The 25,293-nt window shown below is 40.4% G+C and overlaps 1 protein-coding gene across 6 annotated transcripts in view; it reads right to left on the bottom strand.

The window, feature by feature from the left end:
• The window catches only part of SORCS2 (sortilin related VPS10 domain containing receptor 2), a 559,071-nt gene that overhangs the window by 448,938 nt on the left and 84,840 nt on the right, over nucleotides 1-25,293 (bottom strand). For 4 of the 6 annotated variants that reach the window (XM_065659855.1, XM_065659868.1, XM_065659862.1 and 1 more), the window contains exon 1: nucleotides 19,258-19,455. The exons of the other annotated variants lie outside the window; for them this stretch is intronic. In XM_065659855.1, the coding sequence (XP_065515927.1) occupies nucleotides 19,258-19,350 (93 nt within the window). In that variant the 5' untranslated portion in view covers nucleotides 19,351-19,455. Of the gene's footprint in view, nucleotides 1-19,257; nucleotides 19,456-25,293 lie in introns of those variants that run through there. 6 annotated transcript variants of the gene reach the window in all.

The following is a 25,293-nucleotide window of genomic DNA, read 5'->3' as shown; positions in this document are numbered from 1 at the left end:
ACTGAAGTCAACAGTTATTTCAAATTGACAAGCAGCCACTTTGCATTTGAAAATCTGTAATAAAGAGCAGAGTTCTGTTCCATGTATGTGCATTACTTATAGCACTCCAGGTGGTTACTTTGATAATGCTACACAACATTTTTGTAGTTGAAATTAATGACAATCCTGTTACAGAAAGTGGTTTTGTAATAAGGAAGGAAATGAACTAGATGTTTAGTGCAAAAAGCAGCATTCAGACGATTCCAGGTACACAGTCAAAGACAACTAAAAAAGAAAACCACTCTTAAAAAGGTTGATTTCATTTTCCTTAAAACCAACTCAATGAAACGTTAGCAAGCAGAAGCTGTTGTATAAAAATCTGACTTGGAGATCAAGTAAAGTGTTAACAAAGCTAACAGTAAAAGAGATTATTGATTTTTGCATCTAGATAGGAACAAATACAAACTAAATAAATAGAAAGAGAAATTACAATTAAAAATACCATGTTACCAGATTACCACACTATGTGGTTTAAGTTCTAAGGCTATGCGGGACCAAAATAACAATGTTTTCACAATCTGAACCTAGAAAAACTCAACACTAACAGATGCAGTCATTTTTTATTTAGTGGTGGAATCTTATTGCTGCTCGATCATGTATAAGCATATAGCAGCTTGCAGTCTTTCACATACCTGCCTTTTAACTAAGCACTGGCATTTAATACTTAAGACTGATTCTGTTCATCTCTCAGTGGTGAAAGCTGAGCAGGGAACTACTGTGAAAGCAAGAGAATTCCTACATTAGTCTTATAATCCCTCTTGGGGATGTCTGGCTTGGAAAGCCTGATTCACTTCTCTGTCAGTTCTTCTTCCAGTAAAATAGGGGCTAGAATACTGATGATTAACTTCACATTGCAAGTATTTGGGGAGGCTGCTTTCTGCATGATTTTTGAATAATTCTGAGCTGTTCAGCAGCAGTCCCAGTCACACAAAACATTCATATTTGCTAATCTGGGCTCTGCTCCTCGGGATCCAGGCCTTAAGCAGAAGAAGAATACCTAAGTCCAAATGGATGCCTCTACCCCCTATTTGCAAAAGAGTGATAAAGAATATTTTCTGCACCTACTACTAATACTTGCATATTTAGGCTGCAAATCTATTCAATCACAGTGGTTTCTTGGTTCATTTCTGTATCAGACAAGGTACTAATTTATGGTGGAACAGGTAAATGCCACCAGCATCTAATATAAACTAATATAAGCATAACTAATTACAAAAAAATAGTAAAATGGGTTCTGAATGCTGCATGGCATTCTTAAACATTGGGAAAACACAACAAAATGCACTGATTTTAAAAATTCAGGAAGCATGAGATGCCTAGACTTTTTAAAAGCATTACACACTCTTTCCCATGGCTTGCTTTTAACTCACCACTTCAACTTTTAATGAACAAGAGCATTTTGGCTAGAACACCCCACAACAGCTCAAAGCCAACAATAGCAGCTTCCATCATAGCAGTAATTTCAGCCTAAGCTGTGAAACTTTTGCAGGCAGAATGACTTTGAAGTAGCTGGAACATGGTTTCGACCTCAAATTTGAAATTTTAGAAAGGATAACTGGAAGAAAAATCCAGATGGCATCCAACCTCTGCCCTAGTCCTTGAAAGTGTGAGCTTTATTTCTCAAACGCTCTGTCTTTCCTCTGAAGCTGCCCTTCTCAAACTAGACTGCCTTCAAATGGTCTGTGCATCTGCCTACACAACAGGGAAAGAGCAGGCTGCTAGTTTAAGGTGCTTACATCTACGTGGATTTTTATTCCATAGCATCCTGCATGTGTTGGAAATGGCAGAAAGGCCTTGGACAAAATAGAAGGGAAGAAAAATTACAGAAAAGAGAATTGTAAAACACTTGGCTGGTGGGAAAGGAAGTATGCAGGTATGCACACATTCACACACACAAAATCAATACCAGCTTATTTACATTTCAAAGCAGTAGCTGATAGGAAACTAGGAAGATATCTGTCCTGTGGTTGTAAGTCAGCCCACTCCAGAGTTAGGGGCTTTTTGCTAAATCAGGTCTGAGTTTGGACTTCTGATGCATACAAAAGTTCAGGAACTGGGCTCACCAATAGAAGAAGAAATGACAGCCACATGCTCATATTTTGTCTGCATATTCGGCATGTCAGACTCCATACCTCTTCAACCAAATTTCAAAAAGCAATGAAAGGAGAATTAAGAAACAGAAAATAGATGAATTAATAAAATAGATGAAAAAGAAGAGAAGAATGTGAAGGGGGGAGATGAAAAAATGGCAAGGATGCACTTGTAGAGCACTGAACACAAAATGAATCTAATGGAGGAGGTCAAAAAGAACGGAAAACATTGAATTTTCTCTATCCTCCTATCTCTCACCACTGATGAGCTAGCAGTATACCAGCCCAGCTGCAGTTGGTACTTGATCTAGTAGAGCTAACCTTAAAATCAATTTTATCATTCTAGCTCAAGCTCCCACACATAAAATTATGCTCATCCATCAATCCCTAAAAGCCACCCATATATTGCATCTGGCAAGAAGCAGCCACGTGTTCAAAAAAGCCAGTTATTCATGTCATTCTTGTCTGCTCTGCATTTATGTATTGATCGCCCATGTGAAGTGACCACATGGCTTGAGCGTGCTTCGGCCACCAATGATGTGTCCAATCATTTACAGAAATGCAATAATCAAAGGTATTATTGAACTTTCTCTCCAGAGAGAAGGCAAATTCTTGTCTTTAATAAACTCCCCCATCTCCTGCTACCTCTCCCTTTAGTAAGCCAACTCCCAGCATCTGTCACCAAGAGAAAGCATACATTTAGAAACAAGATGCCTAGAGAAAGCTGAATAAATTCCTAAAAAGCTGAGAAGAGTTGCTCCATCATATCAAATGCAAAATAAATATAAACTCATGCTGATATCAACAAACAAAGTAGAACAAATCAGAAGTGCCTAGAAATAAAGCAAAATCTTCCCTGTACTGACCTATGGGCAAGTCCTTTACTGACTCCACCTCTTTGTTGGTCTCTGAGCAATTTGAAACCTCTCTTGAGTGTCCAATGAGGATTTTGACAAGGATGCCTGTCACTCCCAATGCTGCACTGAGCCCAGTTCCACTTCCCTGTGGCAATCCAGCAAAGCTCAGAAATACCACTCCCTTCTGCCTTAGGCTAAAACAAAGCCTGGTTAGCCTTCCCTTAGGGTAAAACAAAGTAGAGAATCTCTTGGATTCCTATTCCACCACAAGCCCTAGAAGCCATGGCTGCCAGTGGACTCCCCAGTAATATCCATATGCAAAGCTAACACTAATGGACAACTAATTATTTCCACTCATTTTTGACCTATCTGTAGTTTAAGCTTTACCCAAAGTGGCCAAGCCAAGAAGTACCTACAGCTGAGTTCCACAAATCAAGTTAGAATTTGTTATCTGAAATATTTTAGTACTACAAAGATATTACTGACAAAAATATGTCAGCCTTCAAGATGGAAAAGGAAAATAATTCAAGTAAGAAACTGAGAAAAGGCTTGGCACCAGTCTGTTCTACATACAAGCTGTATTTGAGTTACATGAATACAAGACAGTGGTTAATTTTAATACATCATATCCATAGTTTTTGTATTTCTAGAAGCTTTTTGGCCAGAATAGTTGGATTTGTCATCATCTAAAATGTAAAGCTACTTAGTTATAGATACTTCTAGCTGCAGCAGAGACCCTTTGTGTGACTATTGCATAAAATCTCTATCTTGATTTGAGCCATATTGAATTTAACTGTTTTAATGATAACCACTCTCACCAGGAGATGATGCAATAATGTTCATTAGTCAGCAGAGAGAGACTGCAGCTGAACTGAGACAACAGCACCAATGCAGTTTTCTGCTTCTCTGCTTCATACCTTAAGGAGGCATCTTCTTTCACACAGTTTACCTGTTAAACACCATGTAAAGATGCTGCTCACTTGACTATCAAAACACACAGCACTAAGGCAAGCCTAGATGATTTTACTAGTTGTACTACAATTTACTAATTTTACTACAAATTTACTCATTTTAAGTTACTGAAGACGTCTTTACAGGTTTCCTTGTTTTAGTTTAGGCACTAGTTTTTATTCCCTCACACAACAGAATAAGTTGAGCACAAGGCTACTATGAAGCACCCTGTATCCTGCAAGTATAGTTGTCTGTATATTCAGTGAGTTCAATAAAAGGACTGTGGCAATCAAATCTACCAATATCTCAGCAAATCTGGAAGACCACCACTGAAGTCAGCACCCTTTTCCTTCACCAGTTTTGTACACAAATGCAATGTCATTGACTCAGTAGATGTGCGTGAGTTTAAGAGAGAGACACAAAGCAATGGTTTGATCACTGTAAGCAAGGTGAGGATTGGGTTCATGGTGCCAGCCTATGCATTGTTTTAGTTCCTTATTTTGACAAGTATCCCACCTACTAATAAAGCAAGAACCTCTCCTCTGAAATTCATACCAAACAAGCACTTTTGCAACTATTCTGTGTACCACAATGTAATAAAATAAGCACATTACTTACTGCCAAACTAACAGTGAACAAACACAGAAACAGTGACAGCAGACATGCAATAACTGTTATTTTCCTACTCAGACCCTTCACCCTAGACCAAAAGTTCATTTTGAAAGCTTGAAATTCTTGAAAAGTCATAAGCACTTTGGAGTTTTTCTACTTCTCCAAATATTGAATTACGCTATGTGCATGCAACTGATGACTGAAAAGTAGTATTATTTATGCTTGAGTAAGACCAAAAAGTGTATACAGTAAATTGTTCTGACAAGATCAGGACAATTCCTGAAAGAGTATTCCATGGAAATGAAGTGGAAAGGGAGAGCTCATCTTCAGTTCTTGCACAGAAGCCAGTAACTATCCCTAATCCTTCCAAGAGCAGAGGAAAGCATAAGAACTGGAATCATCTGGACTCAAATGCTGGCCCTGATGATTTCAGATGAGTCAGTATTTCTTTCAACACCAAATATGAGAGATTTATTTTGTAAGCAAATGCACTTTTGGAAATCCCTTTGGTGCCTACCTGTGTTACTAACACGCCTATTAAGACAGTGTTCGAGTCAAGGCTGGACGGCGCTTTGAGCAAACTGGTCTAGTGGAAGGTGTCCCTAATCATGGCAAAGGTGTTGGAACTGGATGAGCTTTAAGGTCCCTTTCAACCCAAACCATTCTATGATTCTATAAGGAAGCACAAAGCAAGTAAAGAAATTCAGCTTCAGAATGTGACTACTGACAATCAACCTCTCAAGCCTGCAGGATTCTTCAGAGAAGGTGTTTTATTAGCCTTGATGGTCCAGCATCTAATACCTAGAGGGGCCCCAGACTGTCCTACATACAGCACTGGTGTAATACATGTCACTTGTCAGTGAAACTCCCAGAAAATTGCGGTTCTTGTCACTGCATTTGAAGTGATAGGGAACCAAGAAAAATTGTGCAAAATTCTACTCCCAGCAAATTGCCAGAAGCACTAATGAGAGTATACATTGCTGTAAACTCAACAGTTAGAGCCACTGGATGCTGGGCATCGTCAGCCAGCAGAGTTAAGATTATTATCAGGTTAAGAAGATATTGTAACTCTTTCCTTCCAGCAGCCACGCTGGAATAACCCACTGCATGATGCACAGGAGACAGTGAATGCAGCAGAACAGCGCAAATGTTACAAGCTGGCTCCATCTTCTTATACAGCAAATGTGTGGGGTTTTAATCCTCATTAATGTTATTTTCCTTTAAAACCCCTCTGGGAAATATAAGCAAAGTTCCCTTTAGGTCTCTACTTTCTGCATTGTGAATAGAACCATATGAAGTTTCACATCTACTTTTAATTTCTAATGGTCCCACATGTCAGCCTTAGTAACCAATGTGCCAAAACTCTGCCCATCTCAGCACACCACAGATCTCTCCCAGATGTACTTATGGGAGGCAACAATTTATTTCAAAACATCTTAAGTGACCACATTCGCTTGTTTGTCTTCATAACCTTTACATCTGTCCTACTTATTCCTGGAGAATTAATCTCAAACTGAGTAATCACATATCTTGTTCTTTAGGCATACATGGAAGTACGTACACAAGACAGGGTTGCTGAACTGTGACTTCAACAGCTAATTTAATTCCCTTAACGCATACACTGGGCATACCTAGCTTTGAAAAGAGGAATGAGATGGCACAAATAAGGTCAATCATAGCAGAAGTTGGAAATTATTCCAAGTGAGGGTATCTTGAGTTAGGTACCAGAGTAATGTTCAGACCTCACACTGCCACAGTCCTTGGGTGAACGCTTTGCCTCACTATGTGTTGATTCAGTGAATAGACTAAATTAATTGCATGTAAGAGGACACACAGCTGTGTAAATCTGCTCCCTCCAGGCATAGAGTGCTTACAGCAGTAAAGACCTGGAACAAAATGTAGGTGCCCAAAGTACACATGGGGGATGAGCTACACCCTTGTCTGACCCGAGATACTAAGTGCAACTAAAGACAGCGGAGTTAAGCAACGAACATCTATGATTTAGAGAGCATTACTTAGGATGTCATGCTAGTGTAGCATGTCATTAAGGGTAAATCTACAGCAATTCTATTAGAAGTGCTGGAATAATACCAGTTCAAAGTAGTTGAGATTTAGAAAAGAATTAGGGAATCTCCTCTCTTTGTTTTGCATGGACTAATTAACAATAACTGCAAACGGCACTAATGAGGCAGGCTTTATCTAAGTGTAAGCAGCAAAAAACAACCTCCTAAGCAATTCCCTGCCTAAACATTAAGTCTTCCTCAAACTTAAAAATGCATTCCATACCAATTTATTTTAATTACCCATAAGCAACAGGGGGGGAAACCACTCACATCTTAGTCATTTAAGCCCAAATTTCACTAGTACACATATGAGCTACAAAGACCTCCATAACACGGCTCAGGATGGAAATGCTGAGAAGCTGCTGAATCTAATGATGCAACAGAGAGATTAAATTTACCTCACAAGCCATCTGAATACAGACAGAGAGATGGAGAAAGTATATCAAATATTGGTATTTCAGGGGAAAAATATGAAATAGTGAAAACATAATTATAAAATCAATTTAGGAAACATAAAATCTACTAAGGTCTGAATCCTCTAGTCTAGAGAGGTCTCAAATGCAACTGCTCAAGGATCAGTGCTGCAATTTAATTGTGCAGATATTCTGAATATATATACTACAAAGTATAGATGTTGCTACCTAGCTGCTCCAAACCCCATGACAAGAGAACCGAGTCTCACTGTCCAATTGCAGGACCTGACTTCAAACGCTGGCTTCAAATCTTGGCTCTGATTCCATTCCTTTCAGAGACTCTGGGAAAATAATTTAACTCTTAATGGCACAGTATTAATGCCAATTAATATTGCACAAATACTCTGATGTATCAAGGTTTAACTAATGCATTCTCTTGAAGCATGCAATTTAATCTGATCACTGAGACAGCAAGAATCCACTAAAAGGTCTCCTGTCTCCCCCCCAAAAGCAAGTCTTGAGTTGGCACAAAGTCACCACCTCCACTCCACTCAATGTCCCTTCCCCTGCCTTTGGGAAGGCTTGGACCCTGGCAGACAGAACATTACCCTGGCTGCTCCATCACGCAGGCACAAGTTCAGGCAAACTAGAGTCACCTGCAGCTGACCTGAGCCTAAGACAGGCTCCTCTCTTGGTCAAATATTATACTGAGGAAAACACAGATAAATTTCAGGTGTCTCAATCTCCCCCCTTTGCAATGTGAAGTTAAAATTATTTTTCCTTTATCCATTGGACAACTGTGAAGCCATGTTATTTAATGAGTGGGAACTGCATATCCTAGTCCACAAACCTGCATTACTATTCTGGTTCTTGTCCCTGCATTTGAAGTGATAGAGAACCAAGAAAAATTGTGCAAAATTCTTCTCCCACTTGCACTCCTTCAGCTGCTGTGAATATTAGCCCTGAATATCTTACATAACTTGAACTCTTCAGTCATCTTCATATGATTAAAATAAAACCTTCCTGTTCACATGTAATAACCTCTTTTACTCAGGGAATTTCACCCTCTGCTCAGTATCTTCCTTTTTATACTGCTAACAATTCAGTAACTAATGACGGCAGCTAAGTCTGACGCTTCCACCTATTCTTTGCCTGAAATCACAGGATATGACCTACACAATACATTTCTTTAAGGACAAAAGTGTTGGTGACACCACATCGAACCCCACACAACATTAAAACCAGGTGAAAATGTACATCCTCCAGCATTGACCTCAGATCTCAGCAGGACAGCTTTACTCATCAGTAAATTGCTGCCCACGTCACAAATAACCTTTTTCTTCCCCTCCCTGGCTTTGCAATTAGCATCTATGGTAAAAGCTGCAGAAGAGAACAGGTACTGCTGGGCTCAAAAATTCCTTTTCCCAAATGAAGGTTTCTTCAAGAAGCGGGTTGCAGCAACACGAGCAGTACGTTCTTCACATGGCAGAGGGGAAATCAAGCCACTGCTGTGTGTTTACCAGCTTGTTGGGGATGAGGTGGGAATGGGAACGGACAGGAGAAGCACATGCAGAGGAGCCATGAGGGTGTCCCAGCTGTATGAATTTACAAGCCAACACAGGCAGCTGTCAACGGGTTCACAGATGACATGGGAGCCATGACTGTACCACATGCTGTACTGGATTATGCAGGTCTTCTGAACTATCTCCTTGAAACAGCCAGATAATCCTTTCTCTGCAACACTTCTGGTTCCTCCAGCTCAGCATGTAGTGTGACTCTCACAGCCACAGAGGACAGACTCACAAAGCTGCCTGAAAATATGTCCCATAGATTCTGACTTTAAGACCAGAAGGACTGCTGTGATCTCTCATCTGACTTCACCTCTGACAGAATGGAGCATATAAACCCCAGGAATCTCTCAGTTCCTTCCAGTACATCTTTTAGAAAGCTACAATGTGAGACATCAAGTGATGGAGACAGAGCAGCACTCCCTGATGAGACATTCCTATGGATAACACCCACACACACCCCTGTTACGAACCTGTGCTTTTACCTCCTGCTTTAATTCATCTGGCTTTGGTTTCCAGCCACTTGATCTTGCCATGTCTTTTACACCTGGATTGAAGATTCCTCTACTCAAAAACTATTCCCTGTGTGGGTAATTATAGCTGTCACACCATTCAGAAACATGCTCGATGTTCTCACTTCTACCAGAATGATTTAACAAGCAGAGCTAGTCAATCTTTTTTCAAAGTAGGTGTTTGCAGACAAAAATGGACTCCTCTGTAATTAAAAATATGGAAGGAAGAGAGGTGTGGAAATTTTGTTTTACTACTTAGACAAAAATTTAGGTCTCCTTTTTTTAATCTCCACAGTTATTTAAGGGTTGGGGTTTTTCCTCCTTTTGCCAAATCTTTCCACATCCTCTCATTTCTCAGTAGTGAAATCAAAAACAGGGAGGTGGCTAGATTGAAATTCAAACACTTCATTGGAAACCCACAAAATTCAAAGCTTTCTGCTGAAATTTCCAAGTTTTCAATAGTGTAAAAACTGAAAGCATAAAAAGTTTCCTTTTCTCTTAGTTCAGGCAACTCTGTATCTTGGCAGTTACAGTCTCCCATTCAATTATACTCTTGAAATTAAAATATATAGAAATCTATGTTTGAAGGAGCATTCCCTTCTGCTACCCACCCTCTGCAATGTTCTGTTGCCTCCTCTCTTTTCTTAGATTTTCCTTCTTTTTCGTTGTTTTTGAGCTTTTACAGGAAGTTCCTTTGTTGTTTAAAGACACAAGGAAAAAAATCCGAACTCCACTGAAGGATAAATGTATACAGAAAAACAATCATGAGCTGTATAAATGTATTATTTCCAGCAGTATAACAATACGACCTTATTTGCAATACATCATATTTGTTGGCTGTTCCACAGTGTCTTTTTGAAATACGTTAATTCTGCAATAATGTCTTACTAATATCAAACTGTGTCTTACAAAGCACATATATTATCTCATGGATTGAAATAACTTCTCATTATAGCATTTCCTAACTCCTATATCTCCATTTGGCAAACATTTAAACAATTTTTACCTCGTATTTTAAGTATGGCTGACAAATGCAGAAGATGAACACTTGCAGGAAAATAGTGGAATACTAATGACTACACATTTTGTCTATGACACTGCATTTTTCTCTTTTCATTGTTCACAGTGCTAATACAGCCTGGGGAAGGCAGCACTGCTTCAAAATGTAGCTACTAATAGAAGCAAATCATTAATAATGGCACGCTCTTCTTTCCAAGTATCTGCTCCCTTAAATCTCAGTGTCTCTTACACCTAAATTCTATTTTAAACATGAATATAATAGAAAGCCAATCAAGGGAAGAGAGCTGGGCTTTCTTTTTCCTGTTTCCTCACCTAGCAAAATCTCCGTTTGGTTTCTCTCAGAACAAAATCACCTTCCCGCTAACAGGAACAGAAGAACGCTTCATTTTCAAACTCAAAATTCAATATTAAGGCCTTGAAAGTAGAGGAAGGGAATAAACATGAAGCCCCACAAGTCAATTTTGCAGTCACCTTTTGAACCACACATCCGCTTTTCTGACAACAAACCTACTCTAATCTAGAATAGAGGTTGACAATGACATTCTGTGGTCACAATACTCCATCATATCAGGTAAATAAGTGTTTCTTTTATTCATAATGCCCTTGTGTTTTGCTGTCCAAAGTCATTCAGGTGAATGTACTGAATGTATTTTCACAACAGTAGATCAACTGGAAAAGCTTAGGAACACATAATTATTCCATATCATTGCATTTTATTGCTGTGATGCGATAAAGTTATCCAAGGGGTAGGGGGATAGGGTCAGAAGAGGAAAGGAAAAAAAGATCCATTCCAGGCAGGGTTTATTTCTTTCTATTTCTCTTTTTTTCCCCTAAATGTCCCCAATTCTTTTACTTTCATAAGCAAAATGATTCACTGGAGGAAATGAAGTGTTAATGCAGCTTGCCGACATTTTGAAGCTACAGCTGTTTCAATACAGAAGAGTTTTATCCCTGAATGTACTAGTAGCACTTGGAGCTGAAAGCATCTATTGAGTGAAGAAGGGCCTGACCCTTTGCTCAGTGACTTCAAAGTTGTGAGTCATATGGCCCGGAAAGAATCTCTGAAGTCTTCAGAAATAAAAATGCAACATAGCCATTGTGCTACAAATGGCTTCTGTAAAAAAAAAAAAAAAAAAAAGTATTTATCATTATGCACTAAACTATATACATGAGTCTAAAAACTTTAGCTGCACTTTTCAAAGGATACATACAAGGAAATAGGAAGCTGCGGGCTTAGACAGCTAGGTCTCACTGATCTGAGAGGAGCCGGTGCAGCTTCCACTGCCATCTGCAGCATAAGCTGGGTCTGGGCTCTGCTCTTCCCACCTCCCACAAGCAAATTCAGGTCAGGAGCAGATGGCACAGGCATGGGAGTTCCCTGTGACTCCAAGAAGGCCAGCCTACCTAGAATAACATTTGACAACAGCAGCATATATTGTTTTGTCAAAGAATGCGTAGGAATCCCAGCAAACTACTGTCTTCAACCTTCTCAGCAAATTGCTTCATTTACCAATTGCAGATCATGCTTTTCTTTGCCTCTAAACCTTTTCTTACTAGCTTCAGTGAGAGCTCCCATCTCTCAGAGCCTTGGCCAGGGCCAGTAAGGAATGAAAGAGTCTCTAAAAAGGAAGGAAATACCTGTAGGTATTGCTGAACAACTGCACAGGTGGTAACAGCTACTACAAGCACCATCTCATGTCCAATACAACTAGATAGTGAAAATATATTTCTCCATTCTATCTGCATAAAATATAACTGAGATAGAGGAAAGAACATCTCAATAAATAAAAAGAGAGAGAGAGAACATAGGAAATAAATGAGAGGACTAAGAAAAAAGCTGAGGAAGTTAACTATCTAGGAAAAACTGAGTAATTATTGGTGCCAATGAAGGAAGACGGAAATATATGGAAAGGATACAAACCAAAGGATTAAAATACTGCAGGCAGCAATAACAAAGAAGACAGAAAAACTGGTAGGAAACAAAATGAAGAACAGCCTGTGGAAGAAAATATTGAAGTGAATGCTTATTCCCCCAAGACCTGTGAACACTAGATACAGGTCTAAACAGACAGCACTGCTGTTTAGAAAAGCATTTATATCAGAAATATATAAAGCATTTATATAAGAAATTAATCAACAGACAGGCTTGCATGCTCTTAGTAACTCTAGGGTTTATGTAACATCTTCATTTGAAATCCGAATAGTTTAAATTGATGTCTGTGGGTGACACAGTATGACGCAGACCTGGGTAAAATCTACTAAACTACTGAAAGTGAAATGTTCCAGCAATTTAACAAAGGAAAGCCACCATTAATGAAATTTGGAAAGATTCGATTAATTCAAAACCAGCTTTGACACCCAGAAAAGAGATCATCTCTTTATGGTCATATGGATAGCCTGATTAAAATCTTTTGCTCACTATTATGGGAAAGATGCACTTTGACTTGCCAACCAACCTCCTTTTCAGAGTAGAGGCAATGGTTAACTGTCTCCCAAGGTATTTTAGTTCCAACAGAAGCCAAGGTATTCATGACTCTTCTAAGATGTACAAGAAGAATGAATACTAAAGGATACAACAAAAACTTTGTCTTCCTTTAGATCTTTGAATTCAACAGCAGAAATCTTTTAATTAGAAATCTTTTTATCAGAAATCTTTTAATTTTAGAATCTTTTAATTCAACAGCAAAAAATATGATAAACAAAGCTGAGTCTGATGTGAAAAGAATTATTTTGCAGACAGATTATGAATAATAAAGTGTTCCACAAAATGACTGGCTTGCCAGACATTCAAGGGCCAGATGAGCCTGTCTAGTGACAGCCCATCTTTAATTTTCCTACCTATAGCTGCCCCTTGTCTGCAGGCTCTAAAGGGTTAACTACAAGAGGGCTTTTTCCTATTCAAAACTCCATGCAACCTATTTCCTTACCCAGAACATCTCATGCATTGTGCTGGCATACAATGAAACTATTCAGAAATTCTTATGATTCAATCTTTTTCTGTCATTGGTTTTAAGCTTCCGGCTAAGGAAGTGTTACTGTGGAATAACACAAGTGCTCTGCTTAAAATTACTTCAGGTTTTTAATTCATCTCTTCCGGACTTAAAGTGGCACAAGCTGAAGCAGAATCTGGCCCTTTCTATTTCTCACATCCTTAAAACAGACCCATGAAATGTGGCTTCATTACTCTCTTCCTCAGATATAGGAACAATACTGGGTTAGATCATTAATGTCAGAGGGTTGCTAAAGCCCAAAGCAGTACAATGATTTTGGCCAGCTGAGGGAGTAGGTCTATTATTGTTCCTTAACCATCCAAGAGGTGATAAATCTTTTCATTCTGGAAGGATGCTGCTATCAAATGTGCATCAGCTTCTTCTGATTTAAATGTCCATTTGCACCTGAAAAAAAAATCTCTTCCTAAATTATGTGTGCACTCCATGTGTAATGCTTCACAGTAATCAAATAAAGTGCCTAAGAATGGTGTGGACATTTGAATGATACACATCAGTACTTACAGCTACTGAGAGCACAAAGTTAAACCACTTGTAATTAAAGACGACGAAGAAAACCACTGCAAGCCCTTATGCCCCCAGAAAGGCTTGGAGAATAAGCTAATAGAACAGCATGGGCAGGGAAGTGTCTCATGGAAAGGCAGTTTATGGCTCCATCTCAGTTTGCCAGACCTCTAATTATGACCTACACAATCTTGGTCCTGGGTCAGGTATCCACACTAAAGAATAACCTCAACTGTAAGGGTCTAGTTTGTTTTATTTAGAATATGCCAGGGAAAAAAAAAATGGGGGGGGGGGGGGGGGAAGAAAGAAAAGAAACTCTCTATGAAAACAAAATTACAGAGGGTAAAGTTAATTCTTTCCAGGTTTGGATCCAGGCTGATCCGACAAGCCTAGCTTTGTCCCACATCTGTTGGAAAGACAGAGAATTTGCTTACACTTGCCCTCAGGAAGGGCGAATTGGGTAGCAAAATATTGGTGGCTGAGCAAAGTAAGTGGCTTGTGTCCAGCTTGTTTCTCAGATGGCAGAAGACAAAGCTCTAAGTCATTATGCTATCTCCTTGCTGGAAGACAAAACCAACGTTCTTTAATAAAAGATGCTGTATCATGGAGGATTTGCCACCACACACACAAATCCTTCCAAGTTTGATGAAAGTCTCATAAATAAAATTAACAAAACTGTCTCTCTCCCTGGCAGGTCATTTTTTATCAGAGCCAAATTTCTTAACAAATAGCAATTACTAAGCCACGTTGCCTGCAAGTACACCCAACAGTCACAGACTACAGGATGACATATTATATCCATGAATACCTCACAACTGAAATACATTTTCCCTACGGAACTACATCACTGCTTGATTTAATTTTTTCTGACATTTGGCCTGGAGCTTCTTTAAAGAAATGAACTTAGGATGGCTTTGCTGACAGCAAAGGACAAACCATGGCTATAGACTCAAATCCTGCTTAAATCATGCACACTACCCTTTTAATATACTAATTCTGCATAAATTGCAGGATAGTCACTGGGATCTATTAGTCAGGGTTCATCTTCTACTGTTTGAGGATGAGCTATAGGTCCACATATGCAGTACAAAAGGTCCAGCATAAATCATCCAACTGCGAAGGAATAAACACTTCCACCAGTGACAAATTTATCGATGTGGAAGGAGATATGCCAACCCATCAGAATCCCTACCGGGGTTTTTTTAACAGCCTCAACAGTTCTTACTATGAATCATCCATATTCTGGTTTGGATTGTCTTCTTTTTCCTTTTCCTCCGCAATGCTCTCTAAAAAACAGGTACATAGAAAGATCCCATTTCAAGAGCACTCCTTACAGAGGGAGGCAAATGGAGTAACTTACTGCAAGCTGGGGGAGAGGAGATGGATTAGGAATTAAGAGTTCTACAGGTCTTCTAATAAATCTCCTGCCTGAAAAGCAGCCAGAAAAGTCTACATTCATTCTCCAATTAAGTTATAGCTTTCTCTTTAACATTATGAAGCTTTTATTAATATTATGAAGTTGTGTGTCCCTCCAAATATTAAATTTAATGCCTATTATAAGTGACACATTGACAAGTTCAGAGAGGGAAGTGCTCTGGCTGTGATACAGGCATAACAACTCCACCTCTGCAGGATTCCCAATGGTTTGCTGAGAGCATATCATAGTGCCCAAGGACCACCCTACAGCTGATATGATCTCCAGTTCTGTTTGAACCCTTGGTTTCAGTAGTGAGGGGAGCTGAATTTATCATAAGGAGCAGAACTAGATAGTTTTAACTGTGTAAAGATCTATAAAACTACTCCTAATTCCATTAACTTTTTTTTGCAAAAACAGATGGAAATTGTTCCCAAAGGCTTCAGAAAAGGAAAATTGGGGGAGGGAGGTGGGGGGTGGTGCAGGTTGTGTAGAAAATTAGGACTAAATTAGGCCTGGCCCCAGTCTCATTCCGCTTAGTTCTCTGAGCGCTGCATCTTCACCTCCAAGTGGTCTAACAGTAAATGTGCCTCAAGATGATCTGAGGTTGGCACTCAAGACAGCAAGTAAATACCTACATCCCAACAGCAGTGGAAAGTACTTCATCTGCAAGAAGACTGGTCACCCAGGAACCACTGAAACACCATGACAAGTCAAAGCAAGACAAACATCAACTGTCTGTGGTTACCATTCCCACAGTAATGCACCCTAGATTTTGTGACCCTCCTCTGACATTCTGAAGTACCTCATCCAAATACACAGTTCTGTTGTATAATCTGTCCCATCCCAGTATCTCTAAACTCAAGTATTTCTCATGTTCTTTCATTCCGTTCCCAGTCCTCTTTACTTCCTGCTACAGCAACTTGACGACCCACAGCATGAACATATGCATGAAATAGTCCATTTCTGGGTGAAAACTGGTCAGTTCAGAATTAAAATCAACCATATCGACAAGTCTTTGAGTACAGGACTCTCTGAATAAATGGCAGAATGTTTAGAAGCGGCTTATATCTACCTCATGAACAGCAAACAGAGAAATAGGGTTTAAGTTTGACCACTTATACAATGACCACTTTCAAACGACCACTATTCACACCAGTCTTTCAAATGCACAGTCTGCTTGTTTGCAAAAACCATGGGACATTATGCTCCAAGCTCATGCCTTAAGAATCACCTCCTTCCTTTTTCATTCATCTACAGGATTACTTTTGTACCTGTTATCAGGGTATCTTTTGTGCTCTGAAGAACCTTTAAGAATGTAGAGAAACAATCATAAGCAGTTGAGTTCCTGTTTACCATATAAACCTTGGTTGCTGACTGATCAAATATTCTCACTGAATACATGAAGTGAAATGGACTTAAAAAGAAATAAATATTACAGTATAGTATAGTATAAAAGTATATAAAGAAACAGATTGCCTACATGAGCCACGTTTCATGCAGTGTTGGTGAAATTGTATGTTTTGGAAGAAAGAAAAATAAATTTCCCCACTTTCAAAACTCAATAAAAAAAATTCTTAATTCAATCTTTGAAAATAATTCTTTTTGGAAAGGCCAAAAAAAGAAAAATAAAAATCACCTTTTAAGCCCTTAGGTTTGCACTAAGAGGCTAGCCTGAATCATACAGCTCAAGAACAAACAGCATCTTCTTCCAGTTCAAATGAACTGAATTCTTTTTCCAAAAATCAATTCTTTTTGCTGAGCTCTTACTCTCTTTTCAGCACAGCCCATCCACATCTCTTTGTCCATGTTACTCTCAATAATAGTGATTTTCACTCTCCAATACTGTAACTCAAGCTCCTAGTCTTATCCTAGCTTTCTTCTGCTTGAGGCAGTCAGGACTAAAAGACAGATCCTCTCTCAAGACTTGCATTTTTTCCTAGGTATGACCAAAGACATACTCTGCTTCCATCCCATATATTTAGGGGAGAACACAGTCAGGCAGGGAAAGTCCCTCCATCACTACTCTTCACACTCAGTAGAACCGTGACTTCATTAAAGGACCCAAATTGTAACATTTCTATGTCAGATTTTAAGTTCAAACATGTCTTTGGTTTGCAAAATGGGAACTAAATTTCTTTCTTAACAACACTGTAAACCTTTTAAATCATGTATAAGCAGCAGAACAAAACCTCCACATTGGTAGGACAGAATAAGGTATTTTAGTGCCAGCTCTGGTCCATTAGAATTTAATTGGCTCCAGCTGGCAGCCCCATAAACCATAATGTTTTTTACCTGCAGCTGAGCAGCTGTCCACACAAAGAGAAGGTAAAAAATTCCCTGCCCAGGAAAAAGAAGAAAATATGTTGCCTGTAACTTCTTCCTTACAGTCTAATATAGAACTAAGGACAGACAGTGTACCAGATTAAACAGCTGTTTCAGAGCTACTTCTTACCCAAAATCCAAATAACTTAAAAACCTTAAATACTGCTATATATTTACACAAGGAGAATCGGTCATTTAACCACACTTCTCCAAGGAATCTGTATATAATGCTGTACTAGTGAACAAGTCAAGTTTAACTCAGAAACTTAATATAAACTCAGAAACAGTAGTGATCCAGATATTTTCTGATCTCTGCCTCAGGTCTACCTGCCTGGCTGGATGCACTACAGGACATAGCACCTCACTGCTCCTTGCTGGTAAACTCAACAGATGCTATAGCTCAGATCCTCTCAGGTAAAATGATTTAGTAAAAGAAACCTTATCAGTGGCTAAAGAACTGGCTGGATGGCCGCACACAAAGAGTTATGGTCAATGGCTCAATATCTGGCTGGAGACCAGTAACGAGTGGTGTCCCTCAGGGATCGGTGTTGGGAGCGGTGTTGTTTAGCATCTTCGTCACTGACACAGACAGTGGAATTGAGTGCGCCCTCAGCAAGTTTGCTGATGACACCAAGCTGTGTGGTTCAGTTGATATGCTGGAGGGAAGGGATGCCATCCAGAGGGACCTTGACACGCTTGTGAGGTGGGCTGATGCCAACCTTATGAAGTTCAACCATGACAAGTGCAAGGTCCTACACCTGGGTCGGAGCAATCCCAGGCACAGCTATTACAGGTTGGACAAAGAAGAGATTCAGAGCAGCCCTGCAGAGAAGGACTTCAGGGTGTTGGTCAATGAGAAAATGAACATGAGCCGGCTTCAGTGTGCGCTCGCAGCCCAGAAAGCCAACCGTATCCTGGGCTGCATCAAAAGGAGCGTGACCAGCAGGTCGAAGGAGCTGATCCTGCCCCCCTACTCTGCTCTCCTGAGACCTCACTTGCAGTATTGTGTGCAGTTCTGGTGTCCTCAACATAAAAAGGACATGGAACTGTTGGAACAAGTCCAGAGGAGGGCCACGAGGATGATCAGGGGACTGGAGCACCTCCCGTATGAAGACAGGCTGAGAAAGTTGGGGCTGTTCAGCCTGGAGAAGAGAAGGCTGCGTGGAGACCTCACAGCAGCCTTCCAGTATCTGAAGGGGGCCTATAGGGATGCTGGGGAGGGACTCTTCATCAGGGACTGTAGTGACAGGACAAGGGGTAACGGGTTAAAACTGAAACAGGGGAAGTTTAGATTGGATAGAAGGAGGAAGTTATTTACTGTAAGGGTGGTGAGGCACTGGAATGGGTTACCCAAGGAAGTTGTGAATGCTCCATCCCTGGCAATGTTCAAGGATAGGCTGGACAAAGCCTAGGATGAGATTGTTTAGTGTTCCTATGCCTGTCAGGGGGGTTGGAACTAGGTGATCTTAAGGTCCTTTCCAACCCTAACCATTCTATGATTCTATGATTCTGAACTGCAGAACTGAATTAGTTCTGTCACTACAACAATGAAATATGATTTTAGTCAAACACAGGCAACATTCCACATATCACTTGAACATGCATATACAGACAGACAGGCATCAATTAAAAACAGTTCACAGAAACTTCCAGCAGTTTGATCAAATCCTTGTCTCCCTGTAGTAAATCCAGTGTAGCTAGCAAACCAGAGTCCAGATTTTCACTGGAAAACAAAGATCATAACTTGATCTGCTAGATGTCAGTTGTAGTATTGCCTTCTCCTTTCATTTATTCTCCCTTGAAAATGAACAAGTGAAAAAAAGTCCCCACCAGAATTTCAGTCTAACCTGTACATCAGCCTTTTCAACTAAATAGCCTCACCTGTGTTACTGCTAGGAATGGTAGTAATTGATGCAATACAGTCTCCTGCAATGACACAGAAAAACATCTTCTGTCCCTCAGAGAAGAAGGCATTTCAGAGAAGCTGGACAAGCCCTTCAGACACACCACAGCATCCCCCAGCACCACAGCTAGGCTTCCTCTCCACCCCAAGCAGCACAAGGAAGACCACACTGAATTCCACAGGCACTGCCGAATGACCAGCACCTGGACTGCTGCAAAAATCCCCCCTCACTAACTGATATGTGTAACACCTGTAAGAAGAGGGACGGCACAGGCTCCCATCTAAAGTATTGAGATGGGTGTTGTGCCATCTCCCTGATGAGCACACAAGTCCCATTCTCCCATCCTCCCATCTTCCCATCTCCCTGCCCTGCTGTTCTGCTGTTACAAAGGTCTTTTGAGGCCCTCACAAACCATGCTGAAGCACATACACCTATGGTGGTGTGTAGGCCTTCAGAGATTGAAGCCTGGAAGATTTTCTCTGCGCAGAGAGCACCTGGGAGGCCGCAAGGCTCAGCTTTCCACTTCACTCACAAATGAGTAGCGCTTGCACTCTGGCATCCCTCCTCCCAACACGTGCCAGCAATAAAGCAAGCAGACAGGGCTATTTAAAAAATGACCCTAACGATGTAAATTAGACAAACATTAATAAACTCAGCAGGTTATTTCCCTACTGGAAAAACCACCATAGATCAGAACAGCTCTCATGATGGTGATTCATATTGTTATACAAGGCCTGGGTCTGAAAAGAAAGATTCCACATGAGACTTGCATTGAAAACACCTTATCCACCAGGATCGCCTTTATTATTTCTAAACTACAAAGAGGCCAATAAAAGAGCTGTATTAAAACAGGCCCCATGTTACCAGAATGCTGTGATTAAATGTTTGACTTACAGTTTGCTTTATTAAGCAAAGAAAACACCAGCAGCTTTCCAGAGTTCTGAACTTTAAGTCAGCTTTTTGGAATCAGGGCTGACCCAAACCTGCTCACATCCTACAAGCTTGGAAACTGCACATAATACAAACCTACAGGTTTGTACTTTATCCTACTGTGAAGTGTTAGATTCCTGATTATATAAGAGTTAATTTCCCATTACAGAGATCTCCTAAGGCTACATGACAAAAGTATCACAGGTTTTGCTCTTCATGGCAGAGGGCTTATGCCAGACAGCTGCAACTTCTCAGTTTAAAAGAAACACATAATCTTATATCAAAATCTAGTCTGAGAATTCTCGTATCCCTAATATTGTTAGTTAATTATGTCATTTCTATATGTGAAATAATACATGATGCTCAAAAAACCTTAAGGGATTACAGATTAACAGCCAAACGGCTGGAGAAAAACTCAAACATGAAGTTCCTTAAACACCTGCAACAGAACCCAGATCAATAGCACTATCAACCAATAGGACAATGGTAGATGAGGCCACCAAGCATTTACCAACCATGCTCCACCCTTCCAAGGCCTTCTCCAAATATACTGGTTCAGCTGATTTGACTTTGGAGAGATGATGGCCATTTTAGTACTTGATATCTCTCCCAGAACTGTCTTCTGCAATGTCCTAGTATGAATATCATATAGCATGACTATTTAATTCTATGCTAGCAATAGAAACTTAACATGAGCCGGCAGTGTGCACTCGCAGCCCAGAAAGCCAAGCATATCCTGGGCTCCATCAAAAGGAGCGTGACCAGCAGGTCGAAGGAGGTGATCCTGCCCCCCTACTCTGCTCTCCTGAGACCTCACTTGCAGTATTGTGTGCAGTTCTGGTGTCCTCAACATGAAAAGGACATGGAACTGTTGGAACAAGTGTAGAGGAGGGCCACGAGGATGATCAGGGGACTGGAACACCTCCTGTATGAAGACAGGCTGAGAAAGTTGGGGCCGTTCTGCCTGGAGAAGAGAAGGCTGCGTGGAGACCTCATAGCAGCTTTCCAGTACCTGAAGGGGGCCTATAGGGATGCTGGGGAGGGACTCTTCATCAGGGACTGTAGTGACAGGACAAGGGGTAACAGGTTAAAACTGAAACAGGGGAAGTTTAGATTGGATAGAAGGAGGAAGTTATTTACTGTAAGGGTGGTGAGGCACTGGAATGGGTTGCCCAAGGAAGTTGTGAATGTTCCATCCCTGGCAGTGTTCAAGGACAGGTTGGAGAGAGCCTTGGGTGAGATTGTTTAGTGTGAGGTGTCCCTGCCCCTGTCAGAGGGGTTAGAACTAGATGATCTTAAGGTCCTTTCCAAACCTAACTATTCTATGAGTCTATGATTCTATAAGTGGACCAAAATACCGCTCCAAACACTACTTTTAAATACAATGTCAGTGACCAGTGCACAGTGCCAAGGCCTGAATCCTCATGATATTTAGACATCAACCTCTGTTTCAGTATCTACATGCCTATGATATCTCCAAAATCCTAAAGCTCAGCTGTTCTTTCAACACTTTGGCTGTACAACAATAAAGCCTACAGAAGTCTGTACTCAGAAAACAACCCACCTTCAGCTCTGGGTTTGCCCAACTCTGACAGATCTATCAACAAGGCAAACTTTCCTGTTGTGCTGCAATGGTCCAGTTTGTGCCACTGTAAACTGCATAGAGAGAGACTTGGAGCCAGCTCACAGATAGACACCTATATGTAGGTGCCACACACAGGCATTCAGATGTGAAGTCACCTGAGCACTCATTACAGTCAACAGAGTCCATGTCAGCTGCTCAGCTTATCCTAAAATAGGCACTTAAATTTGGTTAGCTGAACAGCCCTAGACTGCGTTGCTTTAGAAGCTTAATAGCTTTTGATCCTTATAATGAGATCTTTACTGACTCTGTAATAGAAGCTTAGACTCCTACTTCACATGTAGACAACTCTATTCAGATACTTATATTCACAAACAGAATCTTACCCTGAAGTCTAAACAGATGATGCAGGTTCAGGTTTTACTGAATGTGTTTTCATCCAGTCTTTTTCAGCCCAAAGGGATGAGTGCCTTCATGAGGACCGTGGGAAAGCTTACACCAGAAACAGGTTTACAACATTTCAGTTTCTTAGTCGCAGATGAAAACACCGCGTGCTCTTCCTTCCTCCTGCAACTTTCAAGTATAAACTGAATTTCAAATACGTGCTTAGCTGTTGTTCCTCACATAAGCTTTAGCTGCTCTGTTCCACTGTATCGCTCAGTACAATCAAACCTGTGAGGCCACAAAGGATTTAAGCATGTCATTTAATCATTCTCCAAAAGGCAACCTGAACAATGTCACATCTTTATCATTGCATATGGCATCTCTTACGCTGATAGCTGTAAAAGCAAGAATCACTGTTAAGCATTTAATCCTGTCAGACAGGGATATTAACCTGCTATTTTAGAATCCATTGCCATCCGATCTGCACAGTACTGACAATGATGACTTCCCAAGGAACAATTCTTTCTGCCACAAGAAAGAACAATACAAATACCTTTGATGGAGATGGAACACTAGACCTGGTGGGGAAAACTTTTGATGGAAGTTATTTCAGTGAAGACAGTGTGGGGAAAAAAAGAGTTCTTTAAAACATTCATTAACTTCCTGTAATACATAACAAATTCCTCTCTTTCCCTCATTTGTAGGTATACACACATATAATATTCACTTAGTTGTGCCTCAAGGATGAAATCAAATGCCTCTGTGGCACAGTTAATGTCTTAGCAAGGATCTCAACCGTAAAGTTGAGATGTAGGGGAAAAGTGAATAAACAGAAAATCCTGAATCACAGGTTAGACATTTGCTTGAGAAAGTACTGAGCTGAGAATAAGCATAGCAACTGAAGGAAGAAACTGGACTCTGGGCAGAATACAGCCGTACCAGCTGGACTCAGTTGACAATGACTCTTTTAGACATGAGATGTTTCATTCATATTTCACACAACAGCTACAGGAGTAACAAACAGATGGTTTTGCTATTCCCACCACTTAGTGGAGCATAAAATGATGCACTGACAGGTAGGAGACAGAAGAATTTGAAGCAGGTAATACTGTGGCAGTGTACAGCATCTCCAAATCCAGGGTGCAAAATACTTAGCCAAAATGTATCCAGAGGCTCCAAAATTGGAGATATTAACAGCTAATTTTATATTATTATTATTATTTAAGCTCAGAGGGCAAAAATTATAAGTGAACTCTAACTAATCCATTCAGACCTGTATGTTCTTCTATACTAATGGAAGAGAGACAAGGATCATCCATATGTATATGACCTGCAAGCCTGACTACTGCAGCACACATTGCATAAGACTGGAAGCTAGAGGTCTAGACAAACTCCAGCTGGTACAACAGGCAGCTGTCTGATTAGTAATGGATTCACTGTCTCACAGACACATTGATGCTATGGTCACTGTACTTGCTAATGAGAATTTAAAAAAAAAAAAAGAAAAACCGCACAGTTTTTATCTTCAAATCTAGCCTACTATTCATTTATTTATTACTTACTATTACTGAAAACAGCCCTGAGGAGAAAGACTTGGGGGTGTTGATTGACAAGCTCAATGTGACCCAGCAATGTGTGCTTGCAGCCCAGAAAGCCAACTGTATCCTGGGCTGCATCAAAAGAGGGACTTTTTATAAGGGCATGTAGCGACATGGCAAGAGGGGATGGTTTTAAGCTCAAAGAGGGTAGACTTAGATTAGAGAGAAGGAAGTTCTTCCCTGTGAGGGTGGTGAGGCACTGGCACAGGTTGCCCAGAGAAGCTGTGGCTGCCCCATCCCTGGCAGTGCTCAAAGCCAAGTTGGATGGGGGTTTGAGCAACCTGGTCTAGTGGAAGGTGTCCCTGCCCTTGGCAGGGGGGTTGGAACTACATGATATTGAAGGTCCCTTCCAACCCAAACCGTTCTAGGATTGTATGATTTGACCATCAACTGGAAAATCCAGCACTGAGTTTCTCTCATGGTATGATGTAGTCTGGGGCTAAAATTGACTTGCTTCCTCAAGCTAACATGAAGACAAGCCAAAGCAGTGTTTAAAAGCACCTCTGATTTCTCTTGGAATAAGTCAAACCATAAAGAAGGAATAAGTCAAACCATAAAGAACCTCGCTCAGAAGCCAAAAACAAACCAACTTCAAAATACATTTGAGATTCTTTTTTAAATCTCATGAATGATTTTTTAAGTCTAATTCATTAATTTAGGAGTGAAACTTTTCAATATTTTAACACAAAATCAAGCAATGTGCACCAGATTTCATTTCTTTGCAAAACACTTTGATAAAATGTTAAGCATTTAATTAGTAACAAAGAGCAAAGTAAATTATGTTTGGTGTTATACTAAACACAGTGCAGGTTTTTGCTGCAATTACCACAATGTGAATGAAATAGAAGAAGAGCTTTTATTCCGTGAGGATAGATGTCTCTGTGTGAGAAGCTGCACCCAGGAGTAGCACACCTCCTCATATGTCATTTGTCACTAAGGTTTTACCCACATTACTTACCTTCACAGGCCTTTTCTCCTATTTTTGGACAAACATCTTGCTAAAGACTAGGTTAGGATCAATCCCCCTTTCCACTTCCATATGTGAATGAAGAGCAGCTCCAGTCTAACACTACCTTTAGTGAAGCAAGGCCTAGATCTCACGTCTGTATTGTTTCTAGACTTTATGGTATAATAAAGATAGCAACTGTTACCTTGGAAAGATGAGATGTAATTATGAAAGCTACAGCCACTGGGCTGGAACACACCTCTGTTCATGATATCTGGGCAGCAATCCTGCCTGATGCCAGTTCACCAGGGTGTGGGTTTCATATCTTCTCCCAAAGAGGGCATCTGCAGAACAACCTCGTAGCTCCGCTCACTGCCTCTCTGCACTGACTTGGAGGAAAGAGACTGCCATCTACTGAGTTAACCCATCTATTAGCAAAAAGGGAGCTGAAGCAATGAAGAAGAGGTTCATGGTTAAGGCAAGGAGGTTAGAGGGTTTCCACAGACATCAGTTGTTCACACTAACAAGGACTTAACAGGGAACAACAACTTTAAGTAAGCCTTTTTCTTTCCT

The sequence above is a fragment of the Lathamus discolor genome, chromosome 1 (assembly GCF_037157495.1).
Source record: "Lathamus discolor isolate bLatDis1 chromosome 1, bLatDis1.hap1, whole genome shotgun sequence".
NCBI classification, from domain to species: domain Eukaryota; kingdom Metazoa; phylum Chordata; class Aves; order Psittaciformes; family Psittacidae; genus Lathamus; species Lathamus discolor.
This window is presented reverse-complemented; position numbering and strand designations above follow the sequence as displayed.